General features: G+C 41.2%; 1 protein-coding gene across 1 annotated transcript in view; it reads left to right on the top strand.

Moving 5' to 3' along the window:
- The first annotated feature begins 747 nt into the window (after positions 1 to 747).
- Positions 748 to 19,399, top strand: part of BEND2 (BEN domain containing 2) — a 34,928-nt gene continuing 16,276 nt past the window's right edge. Inside the window, exons 1-6 of the mRNA XM_074906634.1 lie at positions 748 to 1,018; positions 7,484 to 7,630; positions 10,990 to 11,150; positions 12,746 to 12,817; positions 12,990 to 13,079; positions 17,718 to 17,822. Coding sequence (XP_074762735.1) covers positions 1,006 to 1,018; positions 7,484 to 7,630; positions 10,990 to 11,150; positions 12,746 to 12,817; positions 12,990 to 13,079; positions 17,718 to 17,822 — 588 coding nt within the window. The 5' untranslated portion in view covers positions 748 to 1,005. The remainder of the gene's footprint in view (positions 1,019 to 7,483; positions 7,631 to 10,989; positions 11,151 to 12,745; positions 12,818 to 12,989; positions 13,080 to 17,717; positions 17,823 to 19,399) is intronic.

Genomic DNA, 19,399 nt, shown 5'->3' with positions numbered 1-19,399 from the left:
AAAGAGATTTATTGTAGTCCTATTGTTAAAATGGTTTGGAGGTTTTTTATCAAGTAAATAAAGACTCATATGGACAGTTATTGCAAATGTGGAAAAGTACTGGAAAATCCCCTGTCAGAAGGACTCTCGTTTTAGTAAGAAAAGGAGACGTCAGAAAAGCTGAGATTTGAGAATCCCACTGCGTTTGTGTGGACTAAACCACTCCCATCTTATGAATATGTATTAGAAAGACTATAAAGAGTGGTGGGTTTGTTTACGCTTTGTCGTCGCGCATCCATCCAGGCGGCGTCCTCCGTCCGTCGGTGCGGAGCAGAAACCCCACCCCCCCGCTCCCCGGCGTACCGAACCTTTTTTTTGTTTTGCTTGTTCTCATTTCAATAAATTCATAAAAGTTATTTTCTGGTTCTGCCTCTGCATTTATAACAGAGTGGTTTGCGAAGAACCAAAATTGAATCTGATGGTGCGATAACCAGACATTATTGTATGCTGAAACCTGGGGCCGTGGATGGCGCACACAAGAGGCTCTGCAGCCTGAAAACCACGGCGGCCGGACCTGACGTTACCCACGGCTTTGCCCTCCCCCAGAGTCTCAGGGAGCAGCTCGGCAGCCCCCCATCCTCCTGGGGACGGAGGAGCCTGCAAGGCCGTGAATTCACCGCCCTCAGCCAGGCCTCGGCTAGCAGGGCGCATGGCAGTGCCACGGAACCAAGAGGAGCATCGAGAACACTCCGTAACGTGAGCCGGTGGCCGAGGGGCCTGCCCGGGGCGCGGGCGGGCGGCTGACGGAGAGGGCGGCACCACCGCCGCCTGCTCCCGTTTGCCAGGCGCGCCCCCGTGCCCAGCGCGCAGCCGCACTGCTTCAAAACAGTTTGTTGCTCACGTCGGAGAAGCCGCTTCCGTTTCCAACGCCGCATTCCGGCCACACCTGCCTGCGCCGGAGCCCCGGCTCGCTCCGCCGCCCCACCCGCCTGAGGCCGCCGCCGCGCTCTGCCGCCCCAGCCCGCCATGTCCGCCGAGGGTAAGGCCGCTGCCCGCCGCCGCCCCGAGGCCGGGGGCGCGGGGCCGCCCGGGACGCTCCCTCATCGTTCGCAACAGCCCCAACGCTCTCTGCCCGGCCGGCCGAGCCACGCCCACCGCGCGCGGTGCTATTCGCCGGTTCCGGCGCGGCGAGCCGCCGCCATTGGCTTTCGCTGCTGCCCGTCGCCGCTGCGTCAGTGGCGGTTTGCGGCGCGGGGGGCGCGGGGGGCGCGCGGGCGGGTGGGGGTGGCGGGGCGGGCACCGTTAACGGTTTCCGCGCGCGGCGCGGAGCGGAGCCGGCGGGCGGGGGCCCCCGGGGGCGCAGGGCGGTGTTGCTCTTCCACCTCGGGGCCGGCCGTACGTGCCCCAGCGGGCGCCCAGGTTTCCCTCAGGGGCGTGTATCCCCGAGGCGCCGCGCAGCGTCCCCCTTCCGCAGCCGAGCCGAGGGCTGGGGGCGGCCGTGCTGGCGGTGCCGCTGGGGGCAGGGCGCTCCCGGTGAAGTTACTGCTCGGCAGAAGTAACGTGGCCCTGCCACGGCTCGGTTACCTCATAGTGTGGGGCCGGAGGGTGACAGCAGCAGTTACGCGGTTTGCGGTGAGGGAGGCTTTTGCTTTCCTTAAGTCTTCAAATGGTGGGTGAGCGTAATGTGGCCTGGCCTAATGATCTTCCCATTCGAAGGCATAATGCATAGTGCAACTTCTGTGTCTTAGAGGTATATGGGCTCCATTTACTTAGGATTAAAACAAGGCTATTTCTGTCAGTTACATTCTTCCCCTTGCCTTTCCAAAGAGTAGTGTTTATAGTCTCGCATCAGTTGAATCTCATCTAGTTTGTCATTGCTGTCAACTCTACCCTTTAAAGAGGTTCCAGTTGTCTCTTGCTCAGATGCCTGGTTTTCTTGTGTGACTTCATGGTTCAGGGATTTTTTCTGGCTAAAAAATAATTTTATTTTTGATGTGGTTAGACTTCGGCCAGTCCACTGTGCAATTATACAAGTGTCAGCATGAAGTAAAGGGGTAGGATTCGCAGAATCATCTAGGTTGGAAAAGACCTTGAAGATCATCCATTCCAACCATTAACCTAACACTGACTTCCCAACTACACCATATCCTTAAGCACTAAATCGACCCTTTTCTTAAACACCTCCAAGGATGGGGACTCCACCAGCTCCCTGGGCAGCCCATTCCAACGCCTAACAACCCCTTCTGTAAAGAAATGCTTCCTAATATCTAGTCTAAACTTTCCCTGGCACAAGTTGAGGCCATTCCCTCTTGTCCTGTCGCTTTCTACTAGTTTAAAAAGACTCATCCCCAGCTCTCTGCAACCTCCTTTCAGGGAGCTGTAGAGGGCGATGAGGTCTCCCCTCAGCCTCCTCTTCTCCAGACTAAACACCCCCAGTTCACTCAGCCGCTCCTCGTACGACCTGTGCTCCAGACCTTAACCAGCTTCTTTGCCTTTCTTTGGACACGCTCGAGTAATTCAGTGCCCTTTTCATAGTGAGGGGCCCAAAACTGAACACAGGAATCGAGGTGCGGCCTCGATTGAGATGTAGGAAGGTGGGAGCATAGCAATCCTTATGTACACATGAAGCAAACATACAGAGTTATGCACTAGGTGTCTGTTCCTTCTCCTTTGTCCTCAATATTTTTGTCTCCTGATTGGCTTTGTTTATAACTTGGTAATCTTAACAAATATTCAGACTGTTACAAATTCCTCAGCAGTAGAACACTCCATAGACAAAAGGTGGAATAGGCTCAAATCTTACTAAACATCAGAGGTCTCTTGGTGAGACTTGTTTTACCTTGAGTTTTGATCTTACTAGCATTTCGGTAATCCAAATATGAGTCCCAAAGCCATGTGAAGTCTGGTTTTGTTATTCTGCTTCTCCCCACAGTAATCGGTTTGTATTTTCTCAATATATGATACCATTGTCTTAATCTGTTGTGAATTTCAGTCACGCAAATTCTGACTACAGCATTCTAAATTAACTATTGTTTCAGTGTTCAGAGACTGATAAGTGTTTTATCTCTGGTAGAGTGTTGTGGTGTTTCTGACCTATCTGGATTAAGGACAGAATTATCAGAAGTACGCTAAATTCAAGGATGCAACTTGAGGTGGATGGTACCCGATTTTTCTGAGTGCAGTATTTAAGCATCTTTATAAAATCTAGTTCATCTTAACCATAGCTTCCATGGCTGTCCACTGCACCTGGGAGTATTGAGATCATGTTTGCAGAAATACAGAGATGTGTTTAACTGAAGTCTTAGAAAATGAAGAAAACCCACTGGATTTCTGTGAAATGTTTCATTTAGTTTTAGTGATTTTTGCTATGAGCCCCCAGGAACTCTGTAGTTGAGGCTGGGATAGGATTTAGGACTACTCAGTGCTTTCAGCTCTCATCTGCCTCCCTTTACCATTCCATAACTCATGGTTAACTACATTTCTGTTTCCGTAATAAGTGAGAGCTTTCATCAGGTAATGTCTGACTCAGTACGAGTCCTTCCTAATCCCACTGGTTTATGTGGTATATTTAATTAGTAACATACTTGGGGAAAGAAAACTAGTCTGTCAGCTTGTCTGGTGTTCAGCTGATGCATCAGATCTGGCTGTGTTTCTGTGCTCATAGCTTTGATTGTCATAGTATGCAGAAATGTGCTTAAAACTCTTGATTATATCTGCAATGAGATTGAGATAATATGCGAATGATGACTTGAAGCTGGAAGACACATTGTCACTGCTGTCCCTGTGCTTTCCCTTGTGTTAGTTCCTTTTTTGTGTATGTTAGCACAAGCATCAGGCCAGCAAGATCTAGTGGTGGTTAATGCTAGCTGGCTCTCCTTTTATGACTTGGTTTAAACCCAAGTTCCTTGATATATTTTGGGTAGGGTTGCTTTGCTTCATTTACTTTGGTATGTAATTGTAGTTGCCACAGAGTTTTTTGGCCTTTTGTGTTTGTCTTAACTCTGGCTTTGAAAGAGTTTGTTTGGTTTGGGGTTTTTGTTTTCATGGGAGTTTTTTGTTTGCTTGTTTTTAGTATTTCTTGATGTTTAATATCAACATCTTTCCATCTCTCTTTAAATTATTTTGGTGGTCCTTCTGTGTGTCCCATCCCAAGCCCTCCTACCAGCCCCAAGTTTTTATGTTGCACTTTGGTTCTATTAGTCTTTCATTCTTATGTTTCACATTTTTCTTGTTTTCAGCTCTTTTCACCAAAGCGTATACTACTATACTATTTGGGGATAGGTGACCAAGCAGTAGTAAAAAGATAAGCAGTCATTTGGTTGCTGGAGTATGTTGGTCAAATGACAGGAGTTCATTGTTGCAATGATTGGATAAATGAGCCTATTTAGTAAGTCTTACTGTAATGTGTAATTCACTTCATAGTAAAAGCCTTATTTGAAATATATAAATCTAAAATATTTTCTTAGTCACACTTTTTAAATTTTTAATTTCATTTCAAAATTTACTGAAAACATTAAAATATATATGTGGCGGTATTTTGTGTCAGTGGAGTTAATGCAATGAAATTATTAACTTGACACAAGAAATGTGGTTGCATCTTAATTCAAGTTGCGAGTAAAATACCTTCAGGAGCACAAATTAATCACAGAATATGGCAGTTTGTGATTTCTACTCAAGAGAGACAGATATGTGTTTTGTATTGTTTGATGGTATATGTGTGTGTGTGTATATATATATATGGTATTACTCTGTATTGCTAACACTTCCAAGAAGCATCAGAAATGTTTAGAATTGCTTACAGGACTAAGTTGCAGTTTCTTTAAGATTATGAGAAAATAGATGGAATTCTTTTGTCGTGAGTATTTGAAGGTGTGAAGACTGTAGCTGAATGAAGGAAGTTGGCCTCACCTGTAAGAATGACTACAGTAGAACTACTCCTCCCACCCCCCTTGTTTTTTAAACTATGTAATATGTGTTGACAGGTCTTCTAAACAAAATCTTTTTGAGCACAGACATTCTCTTGGTGATGAATGTAGTCAGTCTACAGCAAAGACATTTAAATGAGAGGCAAGGCAACTAGAACCCACTAGGAAAATGAAGTTATTGGTATAAAGCAGGTCTGTATTTCTTGAAACAGCTTTCCTTATTGTTGCAGTGACCAATCATTTTGATAAACCTTCATGGAAATGGGTCATGTATTCTAATCTCAGAATTTCCTGACTGTCCATGTAAGAGTGCTGCTCTGAAGAGGGAATATTTCCTTTTGTTGTATGAGAGCAGCCATGTTCATCACCAGGTGATGGAAGTTAAAAGCCCTGGGGATGAGAAGGATCTTGACCATCATCTTAGATGTTAAAAGTTTTAAGAGACTAGTGCTTGTTGCTGCACTGCTTCTACGTCATTGTAGAAATGTGTTCTAGATATTTTTTGGAAGTGAGGTGATTTCCTTTTCTGTATTTTCCTGTTTGATTTATGTTTATCCTCCATCTGTGAGTTGCTGTAGCTACAAACTTTGGAAATGCTTTCTGTCCAAAGTCCACTGTGCTACTGAAATTCTGATTTTGAAACTTATTTGAGGGAGTGTGGTAGAGGGAATGGAAATCTAAGCTTTGCTTTCAGTATCAACCAGTTGTAGAAACTCTCCTGACTTCTGATCATGCTGGCCTTCCTCTAGCCCAGATGGAGCTGCTTTTTCTTTGCTCTGTGCTTGTTCCACAGAATTTTTCATCTTCTATACGATTTGCTCTCTCTGCTGTAGATTTGAGTGATGTAGTTGCTGGTCAGGTAGGCTTGATTTACCTGCCTTCCTTCCCATTGGCCAAAGTGAAGCATGAGATTTGTGGCAAAGATTATGAATATACAGGTAAACTCTGTGCATTGTAGGGTTGCACAGGTAATGTACAACTTGTGTCACTTCCTCTAGTTAGGGACAGAAGGATGATTGCAGGGCAGCAGAGGCCCAGCTATAAGTAGTGCATTTCTCAGGCCATACAGTAACCTGGCATACTGGCAGGGGAAACTGGCAGAGAGGGTTCTGTTCCCACCTGCTTCATTGCAGATGCACTTTTCCTGACTCTCGGTTAACTCTCTCCCAAAGTAGATAGAATACTAAATGATTGTCAACAAAAATATTTGTGCCTGTGAGGCAGGTAAATAGTTCAACACAAGCAAATAATTCATGTTAGCCTTCAATGAGCTTCATTGAGTGAACAGCACTGAAGTGTTTTGCTAAAAGCTGTGCCTAAATTAAGTTCATGAGTAGTCTTTTTGTTTACTTCTATACAGCTAATTAAAACTGGCCAAGAACTGTTCTCTGAGCCTAAGCAGCATATTTCAGCTCATGTCCACTCAGCTAAACTCCTTTTTGCAGAGCAGCTATGCCCCAACTAGCTTTTTGGCTTCATTTACTACTATAAATGTAGCTATTGGCTGCATGGCAATTGATGGGTGTTTCCAAACCCTCAGTTTGGTGAAGTCTTTCCTAATCTGATGACAGCCAAATCCAAAACCTGCTGTATTGTTTGTTCTAGATTGGATGAGAGTACTGGCCAGAGGGAAAACTTTGACCTGTGGAATTCAACTTCTTTTCTACCTTTTGGTCTCTTAAGAAATCGGAATAGGGGGAAGAGAGCAGGATTTGAAATGAATTGTTTGCATAAGAGTAAAGAACCAGCCCACTGTTACACTCATACAGCCCTGATTCATTCCTGGAGCTCAGTCCATTCTGTGCACTGAACAGGGTAGAGATCCTGTGGAATGTGTTCATATAGTTAGTGTGTCATTACGCATGTGTGCTGGTGGAATTTATGTTTTATTTCCTAACTTTAGTGGTTCATGGTATGATTCCTTCCATTAACTTGTTTCATCAAGAACAAATCCACTCCTTCCCCTACCCTTCCCAAAACACCAGATCTAGCTATAATACCATTCTGGAAACAAGAATTTTTTTTTTTCTTCTTGTTATGGTATGTTTAATTGGAAAAAATTTGGTACTGGAGATTTGCCACTCAGTGTTTCTGCACAGCATCTCATTGGGTGACGATATTTGATTTGATCTGAATACCAAATATGCAGTTAGGATTTGTAAACTGATTTGTTTTGAGTGTATTAAAGGTTTCTTATTTATGAAAGTAAAAACATCAAAGCCAAATTAATATGTCTTGTTCTATGCTTGGATGTAAATAGTAGAGTTCTCAGAAGTGCTTGTTACTGGCTTATAACCTTTCCTGTTGAAGCTGGATGCTGTAGGAAGAGTTGGGTAATAAGTTTCAGGAATTCTACCACCTAAGCAACAGTAAGTAGCTTCCCTTCTAGTATGCCTTTAAACTTCAATGCCTGTGTTTTAAAAGTGGCTTCGCATTTAGATGCTAAAGTGAAACTGTTTTTAAATTAACGTCTGGTATAATTCAGATAATGCTAGATGTGGTACAAGCACTGCAGTTGTCAGCTGGTACTCAGAGCGGTGTCTAGTCTTAACTGTTTCTCTTTCTGTGTATGCTAATAGATTATGTATCTGTGAATGTTGAGGATGATGTTGAAGCAGTGATTATTGACCGTGGAGAAAATGGACTGTCTACACAAAGCTGCGTGTCAATGGAGCAAAACTCTGAAGTAGACGGTGTTGTTCACCATGTGGCTCAACTTGCCTACGGTAATTACTGTTCATTTTTATTGTGACCTAATAGTTAATGTCTAGTTTTAGTGCTGTATGTTCAGTGCTGCTGTCTTGAATGCTTTCTGTATTACCCATATCTTTAAAACATATTTTGTTCTAAAGTTGCTTTATAGAAGTTGCTTGGCAATGCATTTAAAAAAAGGGACCTTTTAGTTACTACTTTAGAGGTCTTTATTAATAGCGAACCCCCTGAAATACTATGTTGTAAAAGGACAGGTTTTCTACTTACTTATTAAGTAAGTATACCTAGGAATGAATTAGCAAGCAATTTGGAAAAGAAATGCCATGGAAGAACCTAACCCAAAAAATAAGGTTTTTAGATAAAACTGTCCAGTGTAATTTAGTGGAGCTCTGGGGATACCGATGTGCAATGATAGTAAGATGGTTGTTTAAGGTGATAAATTATTAGCTGTAAGTAGCCTTTGATGCTTCACTTCATGGTATATATTTTAACATGCAAGATCAAAGTCTCTCAGAAATCTCACCCAATTCTCCTTTGGCCCAGACAAAAATTAATCATAGCTGCTAGGAGCATTTATTAAGTCCAGTGGCAGTATTACTAAGTTAGCAAGGAAGATGACTGTAACTAAGTGAAGGCACTTACTAGTTTGTTGGTTTGGTTTTTTTATTTGGCCAGTTGACTTTATAGAGAATCTCATCAGTGTTTTTCTTCAGCTTGTATCTCCGTTTTCTAGTGTTGTTAGGTGCTTCTGAGAACCTTTAATCTTTTAGGTCTTCTATAATACTTGACAGTAAAGTATACTGTAATTTTTTTAACATTTATGTCTAAAAACATATTTAGGGAGGAGGATGGTTTGAGTGGTTTACTTGAGGTTTTGTCTCTGGTTTAAAAAAAAAAGGGGGGCAAAAAATAAAAAGTCCTGCCCAAGAAACTGTCATAGTTTCTGACATTGGTTTCAGGACATGAGTAATTATTTAATTATCAACAAAGGAATCATGATGAGTGGGTATGATTGTTTTTTAAAAAAGTAAAAAATGGTTTTGTCATCTTTGGATTTACAAATTCTGTTGTTGTAGATTATTAGCAATAGGCATTGTCTAGTTAAAATTCAGTATAGTGAGATGTATGACCAAAACATGACTTAAGTTTATCTTGAATATAACTGTTGAACTTAACTCTTTGAACTGAAATTCTCTCTGATTGTTTTTATTGAATTGCCATCTTAAGCTAGTATCTTGTAGAGGAGTGCCTTTTCTTCAGATCTGGTTCTGTTTGTCCAAACTAGTTTCTTTTACCTTTGTCTCATATCTTCTTGCCGACAGATACTTATCTGGCAGAGCGAGCTCAACATCCCAGAGATACAGATCTAGGTCTTTATTTCTCCCTGCCTGCTGCAGAACACTTCTATTATGCTTTTTACTTAGCCATTTATGCCCACAAAGTCGGTATCACTTTTGCTAGCCCTTTTTTTAGGTCATTGTATTTGTACCTAAATCTAAATTTGGAAAGCTAATCAGAAAGATGATTAGTTTAACATAAGCATAATACGTTTAAAATGTAATTAAACCAGGGACCTACTGTTTCTCCAGGTGAAGTGGCATTCAGGTTTGGCTGCAGAATGTATGTGAAGTTTGAGGGACTACATCGTGTCAGTGTGTTAATCTTCACCCCTTCTACTTTCAGCATGTTCTTTTCCCTGTATTGGTGTTGGTCCCACAGAGTGCTGCCATCTCCTAGGCTCTCACTTCTGGGGATGCTTAGTGCTAGGAGATTACTGCTGTCTTGGTCTATGAGGTGGGGAGAGAGGGATGAGGTGATCTGGGAAAGGAAGCAAACTCTGGAGCTGGGTGGTAGGGTAGGTGGGTTCTAATCTTCACCGAAGAGGACAAATATTAAGTAATTTCATATGTATTTTTATTACTCAGTTATTGATTGTGCTTTCAAAATTACGTTAGCTACATTAATCTAAATCTACCACAAATCTTGCCTAGGTTGCATCTGTCAGGTCTGTTTCAACATTTGTCTGGGCTCTTAATGCAAAGAAAATTTTTTTCTAGTTTACGATACTGACTATATGACTACTTTTCTGTTCTGCTCCTAGCCCTTCCTCTTCTCACACATGAAAGAAAAGCAGTTGTCTTTGTTTTTCAGTATTTCTCTTAGCTTGTCCCTGTCCCATTGGATTAGTTTTTCTTTACTTCTGGGATATTAGTTCTACTTCCCAGTTGAACCATGGAATTAGTTCCATTATTTTGCAAAAGTAGTAAGAAGTACCCTTGTAACTTTTCTCATGCAACCCCTTCTACTTGGGAGAAACTTACTGTAGGTATCCGCAAAATTTCCCCTAAGCTCCAAAAAGCTCCTTCACAACAGGCAGTATGGTGGAGTCTTGGTGTTGCCTTTTTATGCCAACCAGGTTTTTTTCCTTACATCTTGGAAACCTTCCAAGGTCTTGTTTAGCTGCTTAATCTTTACTTGTCTTTTAATCTTCTCTTATCTATACCTTGTTATCTATATAGTGCTTGGCCTATCTGTAGCTAAAATATATAGAACTCAAGGGAAAATGGGGAAATAGTTAATTTTTTTTTCTTTTAAGTGTGTTTTTATTTCTTCTAAAAAGAGCTGCAATAGCCCTTTCTTGAAAGTTTGAGGTAGAAACCTATAAGTGATGGACAGGCAGATTTGGCAGTAGAGACACACCTTTTCTCTTAACTGTGAAAATCCTTGGACATTCTTCAAAAGGTAGGTCTGGCAATCCAGTAGGCTTCAAAAGAATTAGGATGGATAAACTATGGTAATGGCCTTTTAACTGTGTGCCAAGCCCCCATGTGAAGAGGTGGAGACATTTTGTGTACCACTTGTTGATAGTTCATGTTGATAGTAGTTGCTGACCTACACTGACTCAACAGAGGAGGTATCTTGAGCAGATCTCTTTTTGTCGCATGGTGCTTCAGTGACAAAACTGGGAGTGACCCTGTAAGTATTGGGAAGGAACAGCTGAGGTCTAAACAAATTGGAACTGTTTTTTACATTGAAATTCAGGCAACACACCCACAGCTAACTGGTTTTGTTGGGGTTTTGAATGCTGTGACTTTGTACAATTGGATTTGGAAATGAGAAGAGAGAATTAATGGTGAAAAGCAAGGCAAATGAAATGGAGGCTGGAGAAGCTTTAGAAGAAAGAATATTAAATTTATAATTTCAGATCTAAATAAATTGGATTGATGTTTAATAATATACTACTAAAAAAAATTCAAATAACCAAGCACTTTGAAAGTAAAAATAATGAATGACTGTGCATGTTTTTTGTAGTGAAATATTTAATGCTGTGGGAAATCTATTGATATGCTTTACTTTTTCTCCACCTTTCCAGGAAGTGAAGGCTTATCAATGCTAGCTGAAAAAGTGGGATCACAAATGAACCATTCAGCCAGTATGCAGAGAGGAAGTGGTCACAGCCCTGAAAAACTGGATTTTGTGTTTTCGCATAATAAAAGAAAACGACTTGCCCCTACTCTAGTGGGACAGAATGTGGTATGTTTCGCCAAAGAGTAGCCCTTTGTTTTGAGGCCAGTTTCCATATTATTGGGAATGTCTTTTCTCCTTCACTTTTGTATGCTCATTTGATGACATCCCAGTGAAGAAGTGTGGGTAGGATATCTGTGTAGGGCATGGAAGCTTCTAGCAAGAGTAAAATTTTGTTATGCTGAATACTGTACATGTGCATAACAACAGCTAGTGTACAGCAGAGAGTTTACACTAATTACCCATGTAGATACTCCTGTTTTTTTTAAAAACCTCTTTGTGCAATTTAGGATAATGAGAATTGAAACTTAATGTTAAATAAGGATTTGCCTCCATGAACAATTCTCTCCGAAGACAGACTACATATATTTTTAACTTGAGGCAGTCTGAAGCTTAGTTCATGTCACTATATTTAATTCTATGGTATTCTAATGTGAAACGAAGAAATAAAGTCAGAATCCAATATAACTGTTAAGCAGGTATTATTTATTAACAGCACTGGGGTCACCCTGGGGATTCTCCACCATAAGCGTTCCCAAGAACTAGCAAGGGACATCAGTTTACATACACACAAATTATACATATTCATTAGATTTGCTGGAGTGGGGTGTCTTATGATAATGAGTTCCTGGAATTCATGTACATAGTCGGAGCATGCGTAGTGAAAATTGAGTGAAGGTCTTCAGTGGTTGAGGAAAGAAGTACGTGGTCTTCTTCACGGTGTCTGCTGTTTCCAGAGCATGCACTGTGAAGTAAATTCCAGGTGTCTTCCTAAATCGGCAAGATATCCTCCCTAGATTGTATCTCTGCGTCCATTTGTTCAAGTTCCCCTTAGTTTGGTCTGCCCAAGTGCCCACTGAAGGCTTTGAGTCTGCTATCAGTGAGTTATATAGGGAGTGTTTTACTTTTGTCTAGACAAAGAGACCTAGGGAATACAGTTGAGGAGTGCTTGGGAAACAAACACAAGCAAAACTTTCATGCATCACAGTTTAGTCTTAATCAAAAATTCATTGATTTGAGCCCTTTCAAATGTATAGTGGACAGGAACTACTCCCATCCAGTCACGGAAAAGTACCAGAATTGTCCAGGTGGTGGCACTGTTGATTCCTGTTTAAAAGCAGTTTTCAATCTGTAAGAAAATTTTGTCTTTTAGACGTTTTCACAGCTTCTGCATGTGGAGTTATACCCATTGAAATAAATACTCACTTTTTTTCAAATTTACTTATCTAAATTAGTGTAAAAATCTACATGGAGTCTCATAATTACATAAGCTTGGCTGTGTAGTAGAGATATAGTTAAATGAGAAAGTTCTGGCCTTAGAATAACCAAATAAAAATAGTATAAATTTGCAAAGGCTTATGTTAAATGAGAATAAGATACTCTTAGAACAGAAGCGAGGTAAGTGTTCATATACCGAACCACAGGCACATAAATGAGATGACTGTGTTAAGTCTCGCTTTCTTGGACCCTTTCATAGCCAGGGAAGGGAGTACAGCTACAACTGAAAGTGTCCAAGTTGGATTCCTAGCAGGCTCTCTCTGTAGTTTATATTTTGAATTCTTTCATTTTTCAAGACATTAAAAGTTATTTATGTTATTTCCTAGATGAGAACCAGGGAAGAAGAATATGAAGATAGTGACAGTGTAATTTATGAGTATGAACCAGACTATGAATGTGTAAGTTTTGGGGTTTTTTGACTAACTTTGAAAGGCTACTTTGGGGATCCATGTTTTGGGGAAGACAAATAACACATGAGGTTTGAAGTCAGGATTTATTGGCTTAATGTGATATCCTAAGACTGTATATATTACTAAACTACACTCTTTTTTTATTATTTTAATGAAAAAGGGGAGTATTGTATCTGAAGCTTCCTACACTGAAGCTTCCTACATTGGAGATCAGCAGAAAACTCTTATGGAGGTCCTCAGTTATTGCCAGGTATTTTTTTTTTATTTTATTTTATCTTTGAAATGGCATTTAAACAATTTTAGTTAAATTTCAAGAAGATTTTCATTCCATATTTGATAACCTATGACTTCATCCTTTATGGTTGTTCATTTGTCAGTTGTGTACTTAAATATTTTCAATGAAAAAATAACCTACTACTTCATATTCTCTGAACTTCTCACACCATAGCTGGCAAGAATACTTTTCAAACATTAAGCTTTAATACATAATGTAGTCTAGTGATTTATTGCTGGGGCTTCCGCAGCAACGCTACAGGCCTGGGGAGGAGTGGCTGGAGAGCTGCCAGTCAGAGAGGGACCTGGGGGTGTTGATTGACAGCCCGATGAACAGGAGCCAGCAGTGTGCCCAGGTGGCCAAGAAGGCCAATGGCATCCTGGCTTGTGTCAGCAATAGCGTGGCCAGCAGGGACAGGGAAGGGATCTGACCCCTGTACTCGGCACTGGTGAGGCCGCACCTCGATTCCTGTGTTCAGTTTTGGGCCCCTCACTACAAAAAGGACATTGAATGACTCGAGCGTGTCCAGAGAAGGGCAACGAAGCTGGTGCAGGGTCTGGAGCACAGGTCGTACGAGGAGCGGCTGAGTGAACTGGGGGTGTTTAGTCTGGAGAAGAGGAGGCTGAGGGGAGACCTCATCGCCCTCTACAGCTACCTGAAAGGAGGTTGCAGAGAGCTGCGTTTGAGCCTCTTTAACCTAGTAGTAAGCAATAGGACAAGAGATAATGGCCTCAGGTTGCACCAGGGAAAGTTTAGACTAGATACTAGGAAGCATTTCTTTATAGAAGGGGATGTTGGGCGTTGTAATGGGCTGCCCAGGGAGCTGGTGGAGTCCCCGTCCCTGGAGGTGTTTAAGAGTAGGGTCGATTTAGTGCTTAAGGATATGCTGTAGTTGGGAACTGTCAGTGCTAGGTGAACGGTTGGACTAGATGATCTTCTAGGTCCTTTCCAACCTAGGTGATTCTGTGTTTCTGTAATTCTGTGCGATTCTGTGATTCTGTAATGAGAAAGATCTGAATGCCATACACACCCAGCTTTTGAAAGTACATGAATCTTGCCAAAAATGCACCGAAATCCTGGTGGTGCTGTTTTGGCTAGTTCTTTGCTTTTGACTTCTGATGCAGTAGCTGGCAAGATTGAAAATCACTGCACTGAAAATTAAAAGCATCCCATATTTATTCAGGTGAGCTTTTATGTGACTCTGGAGTCATAGTAATCTACAGAGTAAAAGACATTCGACATTCATACCATGCTTTAGGGAGGATAATTTGTGAGCGGTTTGTCGCCAAGTATTAATGTGTTGTAAGTATCCATGAGCACATATTCAGCAATGCTGTGGAAGAAAATTGACTAAGATTGTGTGACTAACATTCATGCTGCTCGTCTGGGACGATGTGCTGTAGCAAGTAATGCTAATGAGAGGCGATAGCCTCTTTTGTAGCTTATTAGCCCCTTTCCATTTTCTTCACCCTAGTGTTATCCCATTCTCCCAGTAAATCTGCTCTAAGGCTACATGAAGCCTTTTAATAATGCCTGTACTGTCCACACTGATTAAAGGTCTTCTAGACTTCCTTGAGATATTTAAAATTTGGAGAAGATTTATAGATTCTTTTGTCTAAGATAGTATTGAAACATAACTGTTGGTTTTGATAAAATTGAAAATAATTTTAAATTTACTACAAATCTATCTAGCATTTTTTATAGGCATATGTATTTTTTAAAATTTCTCTGTCTAGTTATGCTGTAGATCAACAAAAGAAATTACTTTAGTTGGTTGAAGACGTGTTTCCTCTTTGTAACTCATAGTTACAATGTCCTTGTGTGTTTTTTGCAGTAATAACTGATGATGTGTGCCTGATATTTTCAAGTTGTCAGCATCCTTTCAATACTAGATTAATATTCAGTTATTTAATTCCTTTTAAACTGTTATGGCACAAAGTGTATGTCTAAATTGCTATGTAAGCATTATGTTTGAATTGCTAAATCCTGGAATCAATGAAGAAGGAATTTTCTCTATTGCAGAGTACCATATAGTAATAACTGATGGACTTTGAATGCTTTGATTTATCTGGCTTTTATTTCTGAAAATTTGGGCCTTTACAGTAATATTTTTCAAAAAAGCTCGCACCTGATTGCTTTAGTAAGGCAACTTGAACTTTTAGCATCTGAAAGAAAACTTGATCTTGGGGATTGACTGAAGATCAGACATTGTCAATAAAATAAGTGGTTTTTTTCAAATTCTTTATTACTCATTCTGTGATTATTAAAAATGTGGATACAGTTGATTTCAATGCCATGTTTGTTCTGAAAGTCGTATATAGAAATCAATTCAGACATGTCATTTACATCCCGTTTCATGGAGTCACAGGATGGTTGAGGTTGGAAGGTACTTCTGGAGGTCATCTTGTCGAGACCTCTTATTCCAGCAGGGCCTGCTAGAGCCAGTTGCCCAGGACCATGACCTGATGGCTTTTGAATATCACCAAGAAGGAAGTCTCCACAACATCCTTGGGCAACCTGTGCCAGGGCTCAGTCACTCTCACAGTGGAAAAAGTGTTTCCTGACACTCAGATGGAACCTCCTGTGTTTCTGTTTGTGCCCATTGCCTCTGGTCCTGCCACTGGGCACCTCTGAAAAGAGCCTGGCTCCATACTCTTTTCCACCCTTCAGGTATTTGTATGAATTGATGAGATTCGCCCCTGAGCTTTCTCTTCTCCAGGCTGAAGTCTGAGCTCCTTCAGCCTTTCCTCTCAGGAGAGATGCTTCAGTCCCTTCATCATCTTCGTGGCCCTTTGCTGGACTCTCTCTGGTATGTCTGTCCCTCTCTTGTGCTGGGGAGTCCACAGCTGGATCCAGCACTTTAGGTGTGGCCTCACAAATGCCAAGAAGTGGGGAAGGATCACCTCCCTTGACCTGCTGGCAACACTCCTACTTCTGCAGCCCAAGGTACCATTAGCCACCTTTGTGGCAAGGGCACGTTGCCAGCTCACATTCAATTTAGTAATTACCAGGAGATCTCAGGTCTTTTCTGCCAAGCTGCTTTCCATTGGGTGGCCCCCAGCATGTACTGGTGCCTGGGATTGTTCCCCCCAGGTGCAGGACTTCGCACTTCCCCTTGTTGAACTTCATGAAATGCCTGTTGGCCCGTTTGTCCTGACTGTTGGCATCCATCTGGATGGCAGCACAACCCTCTGGTGTATGAGCTGCTCTTGCCAGTCTGGTGTCATCTGTAGACTTGCTGTGGGTACATTCTGCCCATCATACAGATCATTACTAAAAATGTTAAACAGGATCAGACCCAGTATTGACCCTGGGGTACTCTGCTAGTCATTGGCTTCCAACTAGACTTTGTGCTGCTGATCATCACTCTCTAGTCCCAGCCATTTGTCCAGTTTCAAATTCACCTCACTGTCTACTCATCCAGCCTCATCCAGACAGTGGTGAAAACCCTCCTCAAATCCGGGTAGGCAATATCCACTGCTCTACTCTCATCTGCCAGGCCAGTCATTTCATCATGGAAGTTAATCAAGTTGGTCAGCTGGGATTTCCACTTAGTGGAGCCATGCTGTGCCTGTTCCTGGTGGTATTCTTGTCATTTGTCTGCCTGGAAACGGTTCCATCACCTTCCCAAGGATGGGGGTGTGGCTGACTGGCCTGTAGTTACCTGGGTCGTCTTCCTTGTGCTTCTCAAGGTAGGAGTGACATCTGCTTTTATCCAGTCTTTGGGCACGTCTCCCATTCACCATGATCAATGAAATGTTATCAAGAGTGGCCTCGCAATGGCATCAGCCAGCTCCCTCAGCTCTTGTGGGTACACTTTGGATTTACATAGAACCGGTTTGCTTAAGTATTCCCTGACCAGATCCTGTTCCACCCAGTGTGTCTTCCTTGCTCCAGCCTTTCCCCCTGGTCTCTGGGATTCCTGAGGGCTGGCCTTGCTAGGAAAGTCTGAAGCAAAGCACTTGAAAAGTACCTCAGTCTTTTCCGTGTCCTGTGTCACCAGGTCCCCCATCTCATTCAGCAGCAGGCCTACACTTTCCCTAGCCTTCCTTTTGTCACCTCTGCACTTACAGAAGCCCTTCTGGTTGTCATTGACATCCGTCACCACATTCAATTCCACTTAGGACTTTTACCTTACAGATAGTATTGTTCTAAATATATTTCCCCTTGGTGATAGAGAAATCAGTATTTTGGTGTTCTGCCTATAAGCCTTTTACTTGTCTACTTGGAAACTTATTATGACTTGAAATAGCATATCATAATACCTAACTTGCCTTAGAGCTTGTTAGTAGCTTTTCAATGTAAAACAAAACATACCAAATAGGTAAAAATAAGATACCTGCTGGGAGCAGGAAGAACAGCCTTTAAGTGTCAGCCACATGAAAGTCACAAGAGTACGCTTCTCTGAGAATTCTTTTTATTGTGATATTTACTATTGTAATTTGCATTTTGTATATAAGTTGACCTTTATGCTTACAGAGTGTATATATTATCTACAGATCTTGCCCAGTTTTAGGGCAGGAAGTTTGCCTTAATTGAAGTTTCTTGATTTCTTCAGATTGAAACTGGTTTCTTGTGAAACAATACTTTTTTCACTCTTACATTTGTTGTCAGGCCATGTATGATGCCATTCAGAAATTGGATAAAAAATTTGACCTGCTTCATCGGAAGGTCTCAGAAATGCAGCATACTCGTGTAAAGCCACTGCTGCTCAAACCTGTGAGTATTAAAGACACAAGACATTTATTTTTCCCTTAATTCTCTCACTTCACCTGGTGCTTATTTTTAAAAAAAATCCTCTGCTTTCACTAAGATTAAAATTAGGAACAAAGTAGTAGTCTTAAAATCCATTTCAGTTAAATTATTCTGTTTCTATATGCCAGCTTTAGTCTCCTGTGTTATTATTGACCAATGGTCACAGAATGACAGTGGCCCCCATCAAGTTCAGGATGGTGTGATAGATGCTGTAAAACTCTATTTGTATTGGAATGAACAGAAATTAATTGTGTAGGTTATGTCTTAAACTTGGGTATTTTGGTGTTGCTGCTTTATGAGATGTGGTGTGCTTTTTCATTGGTTTCTGCAGTTACAAGAGTTTATGCATCACTCAGGCTGGTTCAACTAACTGATTTTTATATCTTAAGAGAACTGATTTTTAGATCTCAACAGTGTGTTGTCATATCCATTACAGTATAGAATTGGTTTTGGTTTTTTAATAAAACACCTCTTTTCAAAATTTTTAAGAAGGCTTGATACTGAGCATACACTATCCATTTTGTTCCTATATGGTCAATCCACTGTTAACTGAGAAGTCAAAATATTCGTACTTGTAACAATGCTCTTTAAAAGGAAAATGTAACAGATCATGTTTGAAGAAGATCATAAAATCCTTAATGACCTTTCTTTGTCAACAATACTCAAAGCTTTTAATGTGGCAGAGGTGATCCTGCTGTCAGGAGATGTCAAGACACATCAGTAAGGCCATTTGCTTTAAGGGTATGTAAAAATGATTACATTCTCATGCATATCAGTTATCAATAGGATACTAGGTTTTACTTGGGAGTGCGTTTTTGTTTGCAACTCCAAGCTTGTACTGTCCACACATCCAAAAATACTAGGTTCAGGAAACAAACTGATCTTGTCAGCTATGCTTGGACCCTGTCACCTCTGCTCTTACACTCCCCTCTGATCATGTGAGATGGCAGCTGCTTTAATGTTCAGATTAAGTGTGACCTGCACTGCTTCTTTACTGCTTCTTTTTTTTTTTTTTTTTTTTTTTTTTTTTTTGTAAGAAGAAGAAGAAGGTGGCTTTTATCACTATAAAGTGCAAGGGGAAGGCCAACAAGTGCAACCTGCCAACCACTTTCTTTCATTCTGCTAGCACTTTAAAACCATCAGGAGTGCTGTAGATTTCTTTTTTTTTTTTACAGCTGTACCATTGTTGTATCTGAGATGGGCTAAGGATATAAATAAGGAAAGGCTGGTGGTAAAGGTACTTGGTTTTTTTCTTTTATTAGATCAACTCTAATAGCTGGAGAAATGGATAACCTTTCAGACACATAAGCCTTTCTTCAGGTCATAGATTTTTTTAAAGGTTACAAGGGTGGAATATAATCAGATTTCTGTAAACAAACAAAAAACCACCAGGAAAAGAAAAACACAACAAGCGAACAAAAAACCAAACCCAGGTCAGCTACCATTTGGTAGCTGCTGCTCAGTGACTTGTATTTTGAACAAGAATGCCTGCTTTAGGATGCATATATTTTTTAATAAAAGTACTCCAAGTGGTGTAAAGC

Source organism: Athene noctua, chromosome 1, assembly GCF_965140245.1.
Source record: "Athene noctua chromosome 1, bAthNoc1.hap1.1, whole genome shotgun sequence".
Lineage (NCBI taxonomy): Eukaryota > Metazoa > Chordata > Aves > Strigiformes > Strigidae > Athene > Athene noctua.
This window is presented reverse-complemented; position numbering and strand designations above follow the sequence as displayed.